The sequence below is a fragment of the Nothobranchius furzeri genome, chromosome 7 (genome assembly GCF_043380555.1).
Source record: "Nothobranchius furzeri strain GRZ-AD chromosome 7, NfurGRZ-RIMD1, whole genome shotgun sequence".
NCBI classification, from domain to species: Eukaryota; Metazoa; Chordata; class Actinopteri; order Cyprinodontiformes; family Nothobranchiidae; genus Nothobranchius; species Nothobranchius furzeri.
The window spans coordinates 53,858,504-53,874,695 of NC_091747.1; the positions used below are offsets into that span (position 1 = coordinate 53,858,504).

General features: G+C 40.9%; 1 protein-coding gene across 3 annotated transcripts in view; it reads left to right on the forward strand.

Annotated features, from left to right (window-relative positions):
* Nucleotides 1-14,958: 14,958 nt before the first annotated feature.
* neto1l (neuropilin (NRP) and tolloid (TLL)-like 1, like) overlaps nucleotides 14,959-16,192 on the forward strand; it is a 198,311-nt gene continuing 197,077 nt past the window's right edge. For all 3 annotated transcript variants that reach the window (XR_008565920.2, XM_015955308.3, XM_015955309.3), the window contains exon 1: nucleotides 14,959-15,890. Coding sequence is in view for 2 of the 3 variants with exons in the window: in XM_015955308.3 (XP_015810794.1) it covers nucleotides 15,863-15,890 (28 nt within the window). In the remaining variant the exon portion in view is untranslated. The remainder of the gene's footprint in view (nucleotides 15,891-16,192) is intronic.

Sequence of the window (16,192 nt, forward strand, 5' to 3'; positions counted from 1 at the left end):
CACTGGACCCTTCATGTTCCTCCTGCGGGTGGTGGGTCCTGAGTTGCCCATGTATCCGGTTCGGGCTGGGCCCGGCCGGGCCCCATGGGCGAAAGCCCGGCCACCAGGCACTCGCTCACGGGCCCCAACCCCAGGCCTGGCTCCAGGGTGGGACCCCGGTAACCCTCCGGGCCGGGTACTCCAACTCCTTGATAGTTCATCCATGAAAGATCCTCTGAACCGTTCTTTGTCTCACCCTTCACCTAAGACCAATTTGTCATGGGAGACCCTACTAGGGGCACAAAATGCCCAAGACAACATAGCTCCTAGGATCATTAGGGCACTCAAACTCCTCCACCATGATAAAGTGACGGTTCAAGGAGGAGTATATAGTGGAAATTGGAGCAAAGATTGAAAATGCCCAGAACACTATAAAGCATATTCATAAGTATGCCAAGCCTGTAGGTGGCAGTAGTTCCACAAATCATCAGCGTCTTTGCCGCAAAACAGACAAAAACCGTCCTCAACGTCCTCCCTTGCCTGCGTTCTAATTGAGTTTGTAAAAACAAGCTATAGTGAATGTAAACACACATTTTTGTCGTGGGCAGTGATGTTACGATATGTAAAATCATGGTTTACGTAGACAGAAAACACCGACACCGGAGAATTTGCATATGTCTCACCCTTGCAGTTTTTGAACGAATTCGTTTTAGTGCTGTTCATCATCCTTTTCATGTGGATCATGGGTCAAACCAGGGGCGGATTTAGAACTGAAGAAGATCCGGGGCTTAACACATGCGCGCGCACACACACACACATGTGACACGCACTAGTCAACATCATATATATTTGTCTTGTACCACATCATTTTTAATCTGAAGCTACATATTAAGCATATTCAGGGCAGAGTATAGTTCCTGTTAGTGTTTAGTGTGGGATGATAGTAAATATTCCTGCGTTCTTTCTCCCAACAACGTTACCTGATAGTAAGCTAACTTTAGGCAAACCAGCAGCACAACAAATATTTTCAAATAAGACTCACAAACCTGAGTCAACACCAGTCTCCTCAAAGCTGGGGTTCTGTCGTTGTACTTTTGGTCTAAAAAACATCCTTATGTCCATCTTTACTCATGCGTTTCAGGCAGAGACTGTAGAAGAAGCCGGCTGCTGAAGGGCTTCTTCAGTGGTGGAGGCTCAGGCAGGCTGTATACAAATTACTGCCAGCTGCTCCCCCTCTGTTGGACTTTGGTACTGCATGTTACTTCCACGTTTTAGATCTGGGGCTTTTCATAAAACATTCGGGGCTTGAGCCCAAGTAGCCGGGCCTAACGCCGCCCCTGGGTCAAACCGTGGAAAAATCCTTTGTTTTTTGGGATAGCCGGCTACGTGTGTTAGCTTCTGCGATAACCTGCTGTTTACTAATTAAAGTCAGGCCTTTCTAGTTCCTTCTGACCTGTATGAAAATACATACCTCACTGTGACATTTCCTGCAGTATTGTTGGTCAGTGATACTACTGAGTGAAATATACCATGTATATACACACACACACACACACACACACACACACACAGTGTGGTAACTCAGGGATTTTTAAGTGTGAAATGATCTTTGCCACTACGGCCTGTCCTCACACACGGAGCAAATATAAAAGGTCATGTCTTCATACCGCAGAGCTCAGCTTGCACTTCTGCAGAAATGAGCTTCATGCATGGCAGCTTACATTGGGACACCATGAGGATGAGGATGAATATATTTTCTACACCGCCTAAGCAGCAGGTAAAGGAAAGTGAAAAGAATTGTAACATTCTGGCTTTTTATCTAACACACACACTCCCATGTCCGAGGGATGTAGTTGCAACGCTTGACGCTCTGCTTCAGAAGCAAAACACTGGATTTGCCTGTGGATTTTTGATTCTATTTCAATGAACTGACACAGGTTTCTCATTTCTCCACACTGATCTGGCTTTACTCTTGTTTAAATGACCACCACTATAGGTACTACAGCTAGTTAATGGAGACTGAGGCCACCTCACAGAACAAAACTCCGACTTTTACTCCTGGTGATCAGCCAATCAGATCGTTTGAAATGAATAAAGTACTATGAGACATAGCATTATTTAGCAGCATGGTCTGAGATGGCAGTTACAGTATAAAAATTTGAATTCTGCTTCTGCTGCCAAACATGAAGCAGGAAGTATAACACTGCAAGATAATTCATTTTGGAGAGAACGGCCAGCTCTCTAGCCCATGTTAACTCAGGTATTACCTGCTGTGTGGTTCACTGAAAAGCCATTTTTAATTAGTTTTTCTGATTATAATTGGTCACTCTTGAGTTTTTCATACAGGCTGAACATGAAAATAGTCTCCTACACCTATCTCCTGCATCAGCTTCTGATAGAAAATAGACGGTGTCACTCAACGTTCGTGGTCTCACCCATCTTGATTTATGACGGGGAAGGCTGCTGTTGGTTTAGTGTGTAGGAAACAGCAGAGAACGTTTTGGCTGGTAGGAGCTAACTAGCATTAGCAACTCCACCACACGGCAGAACTCTTTCAGCATCTTAGGTGTGTTCTTGCTGTGTCTTTCTAAATCCATGCTTTCGTTCTTTTTTAATGCGGGCCCGCAGATAAACGGAGAAGGAAGTGACGCGCCACCATCAGCGTCAGCCTGAAGAAGCCGGCAGCTGTCGGCGAAACCGTAGCTACAAAAAGGTAAACAAAACTGTTTCTGTGTTTAAAGAACTCTTTCAGGTTTGTGTTATCTGTAGAAATAAAACATCAACATTCCAGAGCAAACAGAGTAAGTGGTAGAGTCGCATTGCTGTCATCCAATCAGAGGTGTGATGTCCAAATATCAGGGAATAAGACTCAAAATCCTGCCGTCCAAGCGCAACACAAATGTGGCTCACTTCTATTTCCTGCAACAGGTGCACCCTATTTTAATTTGACTCTACAAAGGATAGAGATAAAAACATGTTTTTTAAAGTCATGCACTTGATATTTTACTATATTTCCTGTAGTCAATAGTATGAAGGAACAGAAGACACATAAAAGCTCATGAACTCCACTGCCTCAGAGAAGAAGCTGCTCTTCAGTCTTATTGTCTGCGCTTGAGGCTGCTCAGTTGTCTGCCTGAGGGAAAGAGGGTGAATAGTTCATGAGCTGAATGGGTGGGGGTTGCCATTATCGTTGCTCTGGTTCTGCTTATACTGGTTTGAATGTGTTTTTAGAGCAATGTTTTCCAGCTTTGTAGCTTCTGACCCGTTTAAAACACTGGAAGAGTCTCATGACCCCAACTGTGGCTTGTTGAAGTAAATAAACATCACAAATTTTCCATTTAAACATCCAAAGACTCAAACACCATTGCACTGATTTTATCTGTGTTTTACATGCAACAAGTAGACTTTAAACTTAATCTGACATCCTGACATTCATCTTCAGACCCTTCTGTTGCTGTTTCACAACACATAACAGGGTCCTGACCCCAACAGGTCCTCTTTAGTCAGCCTCAGTCCCATTATGACACCAGAACGTGGTGGAAGATGTCAGGATGCTCTCTACCGCACAAAAATAAAAGAACAGCAGCTCCGAGACCAGCCGTTTCAGCTCTTTAGCCGTTGTTGAGCCTTTTGAACAATGCTGGCTGTGCCCGTGAGCCATTTAAGATCAGTGCACGTGTGCAGGCCCAAGTATTTTGCTGGGGGCTTAGTTGTTTGTTGAAAAATGATCCAAATTGTATTATTATTAGGTTGATTTTCATTCATCATTTTAAGATTCCTTCCAAATATTGGTTGTTGACCAGTGATCTGTCCCTTGCTTTTGAATAAAACAATATGTTGCTACCCAAGAGTGATGGAATTTTTACCTTGTCCTCCTCGTGTCGCTCTACAGCATCGATGGCACCCTGCCTAAATGGGTAATGAGGTTGAATGACGAATTACACAGTCAGTTTAACCAAAGGGCTTTGGGCCCTCTTACACTGGACAGATTGCAGAGGGTATGTTAACCCAAATGCTGTGAAAAATCACTGCTTCCTTCATGCCTAATTTCATGAGCAGGATGCCAAGGAGTGGTAGCACAATGGAGCACACGAATTCTGCCAGGATTACTGGAGCAGAAATCAAGCTCAGTAATTTAGCAAACACTTAAGCACAAAGCGAGTGCAGCTGCCCTCCTCGTGCTTAGATAATTGCAGGGTGAATGAAGCCGGCGTGATTGACAGATGAGTTGCAGTAATAAAGAGAGCTGAGGGGAGTAATTGTGAGGCAGCATAAGAAAGGAAAAACAGTAATGAAGGCTTGGAAAAGTTCAAAAGAAAACATATCAAAAATTATCTTTCCGCGATTGTGCAAAATGTGTTTGTTTTTATTTTGCCAATTGACTTTTTGGGGCTTCGTCTGCATGAAACTGTTTTTAAAAAAAAATATTTGAATCAGTGATTTCTAAAGAAAAAACCCATCATGATAAGATTTTAAAGCAACACTGAAGAGCTATTGTTTTCAAATGGTTTCAGTGGTTCTTGAATCAGAACATTTAACAGCGCTCTGCAGCCCTCTTCTGACCAGAAACAGCACTAAGTAATCAATTTTTGGCAAGGGAAATGATCATTTATTGACATTTTTGGGGTGTTTATGAATGTGGAAGACACCCAGCATCCTGTGATGGCACTAATAACATCAAGAGATAATAAATAAAGTAATATTTAGGTCAATGTAACCCTTTACACGTGACCAGGACACTGTAATCAATTTTTGGCAAGAGAAATTATCTTTTTTTGTTGTTGCCATTTTTGGGGTGTTTATGATGATACAGTAGGCAGTATGAGTACAATAACATCAACAGATAATACATAAAACCCTTATTTGGTCAATTTTAGCCTTCATGAAAATCTGAGCGATTCAATCACTTTTTGGCAAGTAAAATGCCATTTTAATTGTCTACAATTAAATCATCAATAAAGAATTTAAAGATATTTTGAGGCATTTCTTATAGGTAAACAGGAGGGTGTAGTCTCTATTTGGCAAGTGACAATCTTAATTTTATGTGCTGAAGTGCTTTTATCTTGTTACTTTTAAATAGAGCAACGTAATGAATAGATAGTAACCTACACAGTGTCATTAAAGCCAAAGCTTGATCAGTTTAAATACTATTTTTCAAGTAAAAATGTGCCCCAAACTAGTTAACTGTGGCTCCATGTCAAGTACTAAAGAAAGCAAGGGGGAAAAAAGTCAAATTGCTGGAGAATTGTTTATTTCCTTTTATACAACGATTACATTCAATACAGGGTGCCATTTTACATTGTTTATTTATTTTTTTAGTATCAAGGCTGTAACATAAAGAAAGCCAGTTCTGACCACAAACCATCTTTCAATCGCAAATATTGCAAAAAGGATTAATATATCCTCGTTGTGAACGTTTAAGACAAATAGCAACACTTAAAACAACTTCCGAACTGGAAAAACTAATATCCGCGATAAATATCTGTTTAAGTACCGGAAGAGGTTATCTCTGCTTTCTGAATGTCCATATTGCTAGATATGCTAGGTTTCAAGGCGAAATCCTGGGGAATTTCGTCTAGAAATGCAATTACCTAACCGTGCGCGATCCCGCGGTGGCTAATCATTTTTTGGCAGCGAGTCGATTTATGGCACAACACCGGCAAAAATAGAATCAATCCTATTTTTGCTGGATGGCGGAACGGCAGGCGCCGGACGGCCGCAGTAGGGAAACAGCTCTGATTGACTACAACGGGACCATTTTTACTGCGGAGTTAGTGCCGGAGCGGAGATAGTGGAATTTTGGGGTAAGGGCCGCCACATGCTGCTCCTGAGACGCAGCCGACTCGCGCTGCTGACGGCTCCGGTGGAAAATGTTCTGTTGACCACAGCAGTTCCTATCAGCAGCTATGACGTGCTGCTGCAGTAACGTGCTGCTGACGGCTCCTGTAGGCTTCCTATACTATGCAACTTTTCATACTTTTAAATAATTTCCTTGAGCCAGCATGTGTCCTTGACAGGGTGAAGGAAATGTCACTCAGATCCCTGCCGCCCTCTGTGGCCGGAAAATCACACATGCAACTTCAAAGTTGCCGGTCCGGTCCCTGTTATGTTCCACTTTAGCCTCACCCCTTCTTTCCACCGGAGCCGTCAGCAGCGCGTTACTGCAGCAGCACGTCATCGCTGCTGATAGGAACCGCTGTGGTCAACAGAACCTTTTCCACCGGAGCCGTCAGCAGCGCGAGTCGGCCGCGTCTCAGGAGCAGCATGTCGCGGCCCTTAAGCGCCGGTTCTATTTTCTACGTGCGACGCCTCTGAAACGGGTCAAGTTTGACATTTTTGGGGAAGGAAAGACAGGAAATCGGACGCAGAAACAGAGCAAAACTCCCGAGATTTTCAGAATAAAGAAACATACTGCCTTCTGGTTGCTTTACTTTAAAAGAAGTTACTAACTGTGCGGCCCCGTGAGAAGTCATCACCTAGCTAGCGGTCTCCTTTGTTTTTCAGGTCCGTATTGGCGATTATAAAACGGACAGAACATAAAACACAAACCTTTTGGAGTAACGTGCTGCTGACGGCTGACGGAAACAGCTTACCCACAACATGACATCCACATGTTTGGATGATACAAATACTTCTGCTGTTTATATATTTATTAATGATGAACCTTTGGTTTATACAGGTTTGACTCAATTTCTTGGACAATAAAAATAAAAAAATATCTTTTTTTTTTTTTTTACTTTTTAGAGTTCAAAAGGAATAATGACGCATGAATAAAGTTTATAAGTGCCAATGCTGTAATTTCGTTTATCAACTAAAAATATGGCATATGTCTTTTCTGGTTTTAAAACTTACCTTCTTTCCCTTTTTTATTTTAAATGCAACACTTTTTGAGAGCACAGGCGAGAGGGAGATAGCAGAAGCCTTCGAATTGCATTCTGTGTAGCAAACTAACAAAAACACTTCCAGTAAAAATGAAGCCGCAGGTTGGGTACGGTCTATGGACTGATGACATTTCTGTTATTTTTCCTGCCGGTTCCAGGTGCAGCACCAGGATAAACTCCGTCACTGCAGACCCAGACAGCTAACGAAGCATAAAGAGCAGCACAAGACAAAACCCTGTCTTCTAGCTGGATTCTCCTTAATGAACTACAAGACACCTTGCATGTCAAATAAACTGCATTTTCTTCTTGTTTCTTCTAGGCCAGCACACTGCCCAGTGCATCACTAATGAGGTTAATTTATATCCAGAGAGTTGATCCTCTTTAGCATCGTCCCTTGTTAACCCAACTAAAAGAAACAGCTGCAACACTAAAGGTGAATGCCTAATTTAATAATCACATCTCATGCAAATAAAATAACAGCCTTGATTTATTTTGAACACCTAACAGACAATAATATGCTTGTTGCACCTCGATGCTTAGTGGCTTTGTTGCCTCCAGGGGGAAGGAAGTGGAAGTTTCTTCAACTCAACAGAAGAAAAATTATAAGAAAAATAGCAGAAAGCGAAAGAGCAAACAGAGCAGAACACATGTTAATGGCTTTCTTTGTTGATGTTTCTGTTTAGCTGTAAGCGTTTGCTGATCAGAAAGCATATGCTTCTGTGTCTTAACGTTCCATTTCCCCAGACTGATTACAATTACAAATTTAGGTGAGTTGGTCACAGCACAATTGTTATCTCCAGCCAAATGATGGGCTTACTTAATTAAAAATGGCAGACTTTGAGTCAGGTACTGAATGAATTATTCCCGAGTTTCACTCAAAGGCTCGGCGTCGTTCAGTCAAAGAGGCAGTTTATACATCTAAACGAGGAGGCGTCTGTTGAATTAATCAGGGTTACTGTTGCGTACGCTAGGCCAGATAAGATGCACTTTATCAATTCCCATATTGCACCGCTGCTTTATCTTGGAGTTTACTCATCAGAAACCAAGAAACATGGCACCAATTTTAATCAGCAGCAAGCTTTGGTCATTTGATTGTCTTTTTGGTTGACTCTCATCCCTTCAGAGCAAGACTTCTAACAAGCTTTTCTAGTGCAGAAAATAAAAACTTGGTTGAATGTTTAGTGAAGGAAGAAATCTCAACAACAATGTGAGGTTTAGGGTTTCTGTGAGTTGATGATGTACAGTATATCCTATATTTTAGTAAATGTAAATAGAGCCTATTAAGATTAGGTCAAAGAGTCACTTTGTTGTCTGTGTTGTGCAATGAGAAACTGTTCTGGGGTCTCATTTATCAAACATTGCATAGAATCCTTACTAAAACCGTTCTTAAGCTCAGCAAAAAAAATGTACTTATGCCAAGTAGGTTTGTGATCTATCAAACATGGAGTACGCACAGCTGCACGCAATCTCCACTTCATAAATCAGAAATTAACTAGAAAGTTTCTCAGCTGCTTTTTAGTCACATCCTGCCCCCACCACGCCCACTTACTACCATAAATAGTCAGTGCAAAGTGCCTTGTGGATCTCATGCACATACATAAGCCGGCTTGTTGCAGCTCTCCGCCAATGACGATGGCGACCGTAGATCAAGGCAGATCAAGGAAGCAGAAATTCAGGTACCTGTAGGTGGAGAAATGAAAGGAAGTGCTTTTGCAAAACAAATAAGAGAAAATCCACGGAGTGGCACAGCGTTACTGAAGCCGTCAATGTTGTGAATTCTTAAGAGAGATCTGTGGCGGATATAAAAAAAATGGTCCAATCAGGATTCAGTCCCCAGACTCCCGGGTGAAAGTCACACACGCTAACCAGTCACCCAAACCGAGATCTCCCTTGAACAAATAACCAGGGCGCATGATCAATCGGGTCACAGTGACAGAACACACACTGTCACAGACGCCTGGCATTCTGTCTCAATCTGTCCCCCTGCTGATATTCTGCCTTCCCGTATTCTGCACTTCAGGCTGTGTGTGTGTGTGTGTGTGTGGGGGGGGGGGGGGGGGGTGTCTTGTTCTGTGTGAAAACGAAGCAGTACAAGTGATAATGCTGCAGAATTTCATAATTTTATCCTTCTCAGCAGCAGCACTGCAGGTGCTCTCCATGTCCAACATGTGTGTAAGCCAGGTCCTCAGTCAACTTAAAGTTGCGCACATTTTTCCACTAAGTTTTCTTTCATAAATCCCAAAGTTAGCGTGGAAAGTTGCTTACGCAGTTTTCCGACCCCGTTTTGTGCGTAAGCAAGCTTGATAAATGAGGCCCCTGTTCTGTTGAAATGTGACAGCATAAGAAGCCTGTCTCCTCCTTTTCCGGTCGCCTCATGGGTCCCTGGAAGAACGAAAAAAATGAATGCTACGGCTAAAAGAGCAATTTTCTAATCCACTTTGCTTCACGCCCTGGATTAAACATGTACTCCAATTTAAATGAAAACTAATGATGTTGTTATGACCACGCCTGTTATCAGCTTGTAAAAGTTTGTAATCAGCATGACTACAAATCACACGTTGGCACATCACATATGTGACGTCACCACATAACCTCCTCTCCCCTAGCGTAGCTGCTACTTACCACATGGCCAGATTAATGGAGGAAGGATTTGAAGTTTACTGAACAGCCATTTTCCCTCAGTTTTCTACATGTCTGGTTTGATGACGTCAGTTTGGTGATGCGCATTTGTGGTTCTGGACGTGTTTTCACATAAAACACAAAATACATCTTTAAAATTCACAGACATCACATGTGAAATCCATGGCACATAACAAACGGGATTAGAAAATAGCATTTTTATCCCAATGACTTGCATTCATTCTTTCGTTCTTCCGGGCACCCATGGTCCAAAAGTAGACGGGCGTGAGGTAGCCTCCCCAGGGTGTCTGGCTACAGGCTTATAAGTTATTAGGGGTACTGAATAAACGTAGTTCCTGAAAACTGGCTGATAATGTAAGCATACATGAGTCACGATGATTCATGAGGAAAACTGGGACCCATTAGCCATCCTATTAAATATGAATATATAGTGTTGCCACGGCCCATAGACAGAGCTCAGTCGTGGGGCGGGATCTACAGTTGTCTTTCAAACTGTCTCCACACGCTATTGGAAGATAAACAACATGACATACTCACCGTCATGGATGTTAGTCAACGGGGTAGTCCACCATACACTGTCGAAGAAGATGCAAACATGTTATTTTTCTAAATAAAGGACCTTTATCTGCTCTTGACTCAAAGAAAAGCCCAATTATTCCAGATTTGGCACCAAAGCTGTTTAAAATCAGCCGCTATCGTCTTTTATCGGTCATTCTATAAAAGAATAACAGCAAGATATGTATTTTAATAGCCACTTTATCGCATATTAAACCAAAAAATACCATTTAAACTTCAGCTTTTAGGATGTTGAGTAAAACGTGAATCTCTGGGACGCAACATCATCAAAAGAAAGGAAGGGATAAGTTCAGACAAAGCTTTTATAGTTTTACAAGGGAATTTTCCTCAAAATCTGACTTTCATCATCATTCCTGCAAAGCTGATTCAAACCAGTGATATTAACCTCCAGCTCAAAAGGACTGCCTCTGCAGCAGGAGGATCAGAAGATGGATATTGTCTCTTGGGTGCCAAGACTATTTTGGGAGCCTCTGAGTTGTCCCTGAGCAGCCTGTGATCAGCTTTGTCATCAGGTGTGAGAGCGACAACACTTTCTGTACAGAAGTGTGGGTACACCCTGACACACACACATCAGGAAAGTAATCCCTGGTACTTCAGGGAAAAGGGAAAGAGAAGTACAGTTTCTCTACCCTTCTTCGTTTGTCTTTCTATTAAAAGGAGGAGATTGGAAAATCAGGACTTCCTGAAAAGCTGAAACTAGGTTCTGAGTTAGGAAAGTTGTACATCTGTGTATTCTTCATTCAGTGTGTGTAATAATGAAATAAATACAGATTTAATTATAAATAAATATAATTAAGAAAATGTATCACAGACTGAAAAGATTTCTTCGGTAAAAAAGCTAACTTAATAGCTGCTTGTTACGCCCTTGATGAACTATAAAGAACTAATAATGAGTGTTTGTACCTTTTTAAAGGAATTTAGTTTCAGTCTTCTTCATAGGATTTTTTTTAAATCCAGCAACAAGAGGATATCCTAGAATAAAGTCAAAAATCAGAAATTCTCCTTCAGGATTTTCCGGTAGACGACAGAATCTGTGGTTCCATCAATGAGAAGTTGACCTGAAACAACAAAGCTGCCCCAGATCATCACACATCTACCACCATGTTTGCCTGTTGTGACCATTTCCCCCCTAAATGCAATATTAGTTTTACACCAGATGTAAAAGGACACACATCATACAGAATATTCAGTCCACAGAGTTTTCTTTCCAACAGTCGAGATGATTTTGGCTAACGTGAACCATGGCTGCTGTGCTTTTTCTCTGCAGAGGGTAGTCTTAGAACTCTCCCCAGTTTTGTTGTCATTTAATCATAAACTTGTATCTTTACCATGACCAAATGAACCCTATATGGCTACTGGAATTGTTCTGTTTTTTTCTGTTATTAAAGTAACACTAAAGAGTTTTTAAGACATGAAGCTATTGCTTTCAAACTGGTTTCAGTGGTTCTTCAGCCAGAAACTTGAGCAACTTCACATTGAACAGCACTCTGCTGCCCTCTCCTGACCATAAACGGCACTAAACCATTTTCTGGGTTCAGGTAGGAACACTAGTGGGAGGTCTCTACTTGGTTTTTGGCAAAAGCTGTGCCAGTAGCTTATTTAAAGGCTAGCAGTTAGCTTTTTCAGCTCACCGACCATCAAGAAAAAACACATCAAAAAAGAATAATTTAGCTTTTTGTTTGAATCGTGGTGAAGCAGAAGTAAAGGTAAGAGGGTAATGTCTCACTAAGAGCTAAAACCAGACTGAAAATCTGTGCAGCCTACACTTGTTTGAGGGAGCTAAAGGAGGCTACAAAATGGTGACCTGACTTTGTTGCAAATGGACTTGTTAGTAAAAATATTTTTTGTCCAACAGTGTGGATTATTTTACTCTGTGACTTATTTAGTATCAGTTACCTCGTGTTAGTGTTAGCTTGTTGTTAGCACATGCTACAGCAGGTTGCAGCAGGGTTGTTTATGGTAGTTGTAATTTCCTTTTCAATCAGTAGGATGAAGGATGGAGAAGCGGGGAATCTTATTAAGTGTTGCTTTAATTCCCTTCAGAACATGGAATGATGTGTTCCTTTTGAGATCGTTTAGCATATTTCACCTTTTTAACCCTCTGGACGTTGCAGATTTGCAACAGTTAAAACCTACCTTCCTGGTTTCTCCACATAGTATTTCATGAGCATTTTTTAACTCAGAAGTACCCCTGAAGGACTTAGTTGTTCATCCTTTTATCAAAACGTATTTTTAGCCTGAGAGGGTTAACAGGTTCTACTGCATCAGTCATTAGGAGTGGCTTTGACTACTGATGTTGAACTCAGCTTTCCAAATTACAGCTAAAGAGACAATCTGTAATTTTTACCATTCATCTCTGGAATTATCCATCTAAATGTTGAAAATGAAAAAATTATGTACAGGCATTGAAAAGTATTCGTAACATTTAACCATAAAAATTTGCGTCCGAAAGTACGTAGGGCGTGGGTCTAAGTCCCTTTCTTTCTGGCCGGTGTCGGTACAAGATCTGCTCGGGTGCAAGATCGGCTTGGGGTCCGTCGACTGCCGATGACGTCAAAGTAGTTGATTGGCTGAACATGAACCTTACGTAATTACGCAATCACGTTACATTGTTATCACGTTACGTTGGTCCAGGCAAATTTTTCTGTTGGAAAGATGGACAACTTTTGCAAAGAAATCCATCATTACCTCTTTGAAAATACACTTTTAGCATAGAGCTGCATGTATATTAGGGCTGAACGATTAACTGCATGTGCAATTAAATTGCGATGTGACAAAAGGAGATTTTCTAATCGCAAAGGCTGCAATTTGGCAGCGAGTGGTTAGCGCAATGCTAATATATGTGGAAAAACCCATAGGAATGCTAATGCTAAAATCACTGATTACATTCTTACAAATTATGAATTAGAAACTTGCCAAATGATTACATTTGGAGTCTAATAGAAAGTAAAACTACCATCAATCAAATAAGTACAGACAGGTATTTTAGTAAAGCCAGAAAACTTTTAACTCCAGAGTTTTGGCTAGCAGCTATGAGCGTAACTGAACTACGCACGAACAAGACGTCAAAAACTAAACACAAAATACTTCAATAAACGGGACACACACTATACGTTATAAAAAGGAAATTGATGTTAACTGTACATTTTGTAACTCTGTGAAGGAAGATATGTCTCATTTATTTTGGTCATGCTCATACACAAATCTTTTCTGGCAAGAATTTAGCATTTTTGTTGTTTCCTTAATCTTTTCTGAGTTCTCTCTTTGTTATGAGGAAATATCGTTTGGTTTCTTTCAGTACCCTAAGCACAGGGCAATTTATTTGATTAATTTATTGATATTATTAGCTAAATTTCATACACATAAGTCGAAAATTTCTAATGCAAAACCATCCTTTCAGTGCTTTTTAAATGAAACCAGACAATATATAAAAACCATACAACATTCTCAAAATTTGAAAGCTGTCAAAACCATAAACTTATGTTCCCTGTTCAATATCATGTGATTCTTTGTTAGACTGTTTTGTTTTCTCATAGAAACCCCCTGACATTGTGCTTGTTGTTTCTTTGTACTTGTATTATGTGCTTCGTCAATAAAGCGTATTCAAGAAAAGAATAGTAAACGGGACACACTTCTTTCTTGCAAATACAATTTCACAGGTGTTGCTAATACCTATGATCCTTCAAGGGATGTGCTCAAAGAGGAGTTCAGCATTATGAATACTATATAGTGTTTTATTTTACAAATACCATTATAAACACAAACTTATGTCGTAATAAACATTATTTTAATAACGAAACTGCTAAATTCTTTCCAACTGTATAGATGTGTATGTATTTTGTCCGAGTGGGTTTGCCATACTTTGACGTCATCGGCAGTCGAAGGACCCCGAGCCGATCTTGCACCTGAGCAGATCCTGTACCGACACCGACTTGGGGTCCTGCACCTGTCGATGACTTCGCACTAGATGATTGGCTGGATGTACGACTTATGGAAGTAATGTCACCACCTTCAAAATCATTTAGGTAGTAAGAAACATGAATTTAATAACAAAACTGCTAAACTCTTTCCAAAACTTATGTGAAAGAACTGAATCAAAAAAGAGATGCAGTATATTTTGGCCGAGCGGTATTGCCGTAGTATGATTACGTCATCGGCAAGCACAGGGCCTGAGCAGATCTGGAAAGTACAGCACCAGAAAACTAGAATTGACATTGCATTCTCTCGATGGAATTAACTAAAGGACCGTCAAAGTCAGAGGAGTCACTCCAAGGTCGCATGCTCTCTGCGCCACAGGTAACAACATTTACAGTAATGTTTTTTTAAACTAGTGACAGTCACAGCAATTTGGTGTAAAAGTACCCTGAAATTTGTGTATGTACTGCCCCCTTGTGCCAGAAAACTACACACTGCCACTTTGGGCAGTTTTGATTTGCTTTTACCACCCCTAGTGTTCCGTTAGTGAAAACAAAAGTGAAACGTATTTGCTTGCTGTGTGTTTGTCTTTTTAACATTGTTTCCTCAGCCTTCATTCGTGTCTACAGGAGCGGTTCATCACTAGATAAAAAATTTGCTGTGTTAATGATCTAAAACGTGCAGGAAACGTGCTGGAAGCAGACTGCAGCACCAGGCATAGCAGCTCCACTTTATTCATTCTAACAGACCAGAAGGCACTCTGAAGTTGCAAGTGTGTATTCTGGCCACAGAGGGCACTGGGGGTCTGAGTGGCGTTTCATTAATTTTAGTACATACTGTCTCGAGAAAATGATTTAAATATATGAAAAAAGTTCCATAATGTGGTTTTAATTTATTATTTTTTCACCTTAATAAATTAACTTCTCATTGCATTTTTTCTGGAGAAGATCTGAAACATTCAAGGTTAAGTAGCCTTTTTCTCCCTTCATGGTCTTTTCTTCATCTTCATTGACTAACCACCCACGTGGATTGGCTAATTTCCCGCTGCCCGTGCGTCCTTTCTTCATTTGGAAGCGATACCGCGCACTGAAGAAGTTTAGAACGCGTGCGTGGACGAGCGCGAGAGGCTTGTGGCGCATTGGACAGCTCCGATCGGTGCTGAAAGAACCCAAAGAAAAGAGGAAGAGAAAGAGAGGGGGAGAGGGCGATCACACATGAACTCGTCCATCATCTGACCGAAGCCAAAGCGGAAGAGGGGGAAGACAACCTTCCGAGACACGCAGGAGCGGACAGATGAAACCTGCACGGCATTCCGCCTCATTTTCACGCTTCTTCCTTCAAAAACGCAGCTTTACCTGAGATCTTTACGCACCGCAAAAGACAGGAGAAAACGCCGCGTGTGATGAGTGTTGCGCGGTGCGTGCTCCTGAAGGATCCCCAGTCCTGATAAAGGGACCAAAAAGGGACATTAAAGACTGTCCACGGTTTATTTATATATTTATTTTATCATTATTGTTTTTTCCAGAAGAAAGTCGCAAAGGTGGAGCGATTAGAGCAGGGCTGATGAAGGGACCGTTAATCCTTTCAGTGCATCAAAAGCACCAGAGGGGTTTGGAAACGTGCGGATGGAAATCGGACCAATGTTTGGAACTGTTTTTGGTTTTATATGAAACTGGTGATTAGTGGCTCTGGCTCCTTTTCCCCACTTCAGAAATAAAAAGCAGTTTTAGTTTAATTTGGATTTTCTTCCTCTGGAGGTTCATGTCATGGAGGGGTGAGATTTGGAAACAAAACTATCATCTTTGTCCTTTTTTTCTCATAAATCTAAATGGAATTAGTTGAGTCTGAAGCCGTTTGTGAAAGAAACAGACATGGTACATGGGCACAGCTTCCATCACGGTAAGAAATCCTTATTTCTGTCAAAATAAATAAAAACAAAGTCCATATTCTTTACTGAAATGACTTTAGATCTAAAATCCACTGGATTAGAAATGGTGATTTTTAATCTAAGTTCACGTGAAGGTCACATCTTTTGCAAACATATATTTCTGCTGGATTCTGTTTCCTCATAATGGTCATATTTGATTTGTTTTGGATACAAATGATCACATTTTCTTTGGTTTATTTGTTATTAAAGAAGATTTTAATCAAAACAAGTTTATCAATTATATAATGTTGGTAAATTATGAGCTGTGTAAAAA